A 1,862-nucleotide genomic window follows, 5' to 3' on the forward strand; every position below is an offset into this window, starting at 1 on the left:
CTATCTTTTCTTATATGTAACGCGCAATTTATAACGACTAGCAGCTGTCATGGCGATTGGTTATGTCCGGCTGCCACGAGTTCCAGTTCCCTAGCTAGCTCGAGATCTCTCACAAGCTCACTGTTGCTTCTATTTTTGTCGCTCCTAATATATGAAAAGTGGGTTCGTGTATATTTTTAGAAAATATTTATTTTCATTAAGAAAATGTAAATGAAGTTATTATCATTAAGAAAATATAAAACAAACAAAAAAACCGAGCATAACGAGCGCGCGAGAGACCACGTTAATAGGCCGGCCTGATTTGTTCTAATGTCCAGCCAGCCCAGTCAACAACCCTTGCCACGTCAGCAAATACCAGCTAAACTTGTCTCAAGAAAAAAAGCAAATACCAGCTAAACGCCTTCAGTTCTAAAAAAAAAAAGCCTAAACGCCTTCAAGGTTTAAAATTGACTGGGAACGAAAAGTTCGGTGTGCTAATTTGCAGGATTAAAAGTTTAGGTTCGACTTAGCTTTTGTATACAAATTTAAGATTTGTTTTGGACTTTTTCCATATGCCACTCCCGGACAAGCTACGCGCCAAGAGTTATTGCCAACGAACACGCACACACTCATCACTCTCGCTCCCTCCTTCCCTGTCTTCCTTTTTAACCACCTCTCCGCCCTCCACCACCTTACACAGCACAGCACAGCACAACCTCGATTCATACAGCTATCGAGCGAGCTTAGCCAACCACACGCCTCCCAGCTGCTAGCTCCCCCGGCCTCCCGCCCTCCCCTTGTCGGGCCATGATGAGCGGCGGCAGGATGAACGCGGCGGCGAGCGACGACTTCCCGTTCGCGGCAATGCAGCAGCCGCCCTACGTCGGCTTAGAGCACGCCGGCGGCGGAGGAGGAGGCCAGCGCAACCAGGGCGCGATGATGTACGACAACTTCGACTTCGCGGCGGCCGCCGCCGCATTCGGTCAGTTCCAGGACGCGCCGCACCACCAGATGCTGGCGCTGCCACCGAACGGCAACGGCGCCGGCGGGCTCGTCCCCATGGCGCCGCCGCCCATGCCCGGGATGCAGCTGCAGATGCCGCCCATGCCCCACGGGATGCACAGCCACGGCGACGTGTACTCGGCGATGGGGATGGTGAAGCGCGAGGGCGGCGCCGGGGACGCGGGGAGGATCGGGCTGAACCTCGGGCGCCGGACCTATTTCTCCCCCGGCGACATGATGGCCGTGGACCGGATGCTGATGCGGTCCCGTCTCGGCGGCGTGTTCGGGCTGGGATTCGGGCGCGCCCACCACCAGGCGCCTCGGTGCCAGGTGCAGGACTGCAAGGCCGACCTCTCCGGCGCCAAGCACTACCACCGGCGCCACAAGGTGTGCGAGTACCACGCCAAGGCGGCGCTTGTCTCCGCCGCCGGCAAGCAGCAGCGCTTCTGCCAGCAATGCAGCAGGTCAGCAGAGTCAGACCCCATACCCCACTCCACCCTCCATCAACTCTCTCTCTCTCTCTTATATATATATATATATACATATATATAGGACAAATATTTCCTACAAGCAGTGGTAGTTACCACCACTTGCGTTTTGTATGTTGTATGTAGTATCTATCGAAACCGAGAGTATATACGTGTAGTCTGTAGTTTATAACAATGATTAGGTAGTATATATACTAACTTTTAGGTAGTATGTATCGTGTTTTGAGTATGCCCTTTTTTACGTACAAATATGTACGTATTTCACAAATATAACAAAAACTATGGGCTCATATGCAATTTTTTCATGTGACTTGCTTTGAAATATCTTAGATATAGTATATGAACATATTTAAAATATTAAAATAGTATATATAGTACCACATGATAGTATAT

General features: G+C 50.7%; 1 protein-coding gene across 1 annotated transcript in view; it reads left to right on the forward strand.

The window, feature by feature from the left end:
- Positions 1-701: 701 nt before the first annotated feature.
- The window catches only part of LOC119331232 (squamosa promoter-binding-like protein 10), a 5,322-nt gene continuing 4,161 nt past the window's right edge, over positions 702-1,862 (forward strand). Inside the window, exon 1 of the mRNA XM_037604407.1 lies at positions 702-1,445. Within this exon, the coding sequence (XP_037460304.1) occupies positions 787-1,445 (659 nt within the window). The 5' untranslated portion in view covers positions 702-786. The remainder of the gene's footprint in view (positions 1,446-1,862) is intronic.

Source organism: Triticum dicoccoides, chromosome 7A (genome assembly GCF_002162155.2).
Source record: "Triticum dicoccoides isolate Atlit2015 ecotype Zavitan chromosome 7A, WEW_v2.0, whole genome shotgun sequence".
NCBI classification, from domain to species: Eukaryota; Viridiplantae; Streptophyta; class Magnoliopsida; order Poales; family Poaceae; genus Triticum; species Triticum dicoccoides.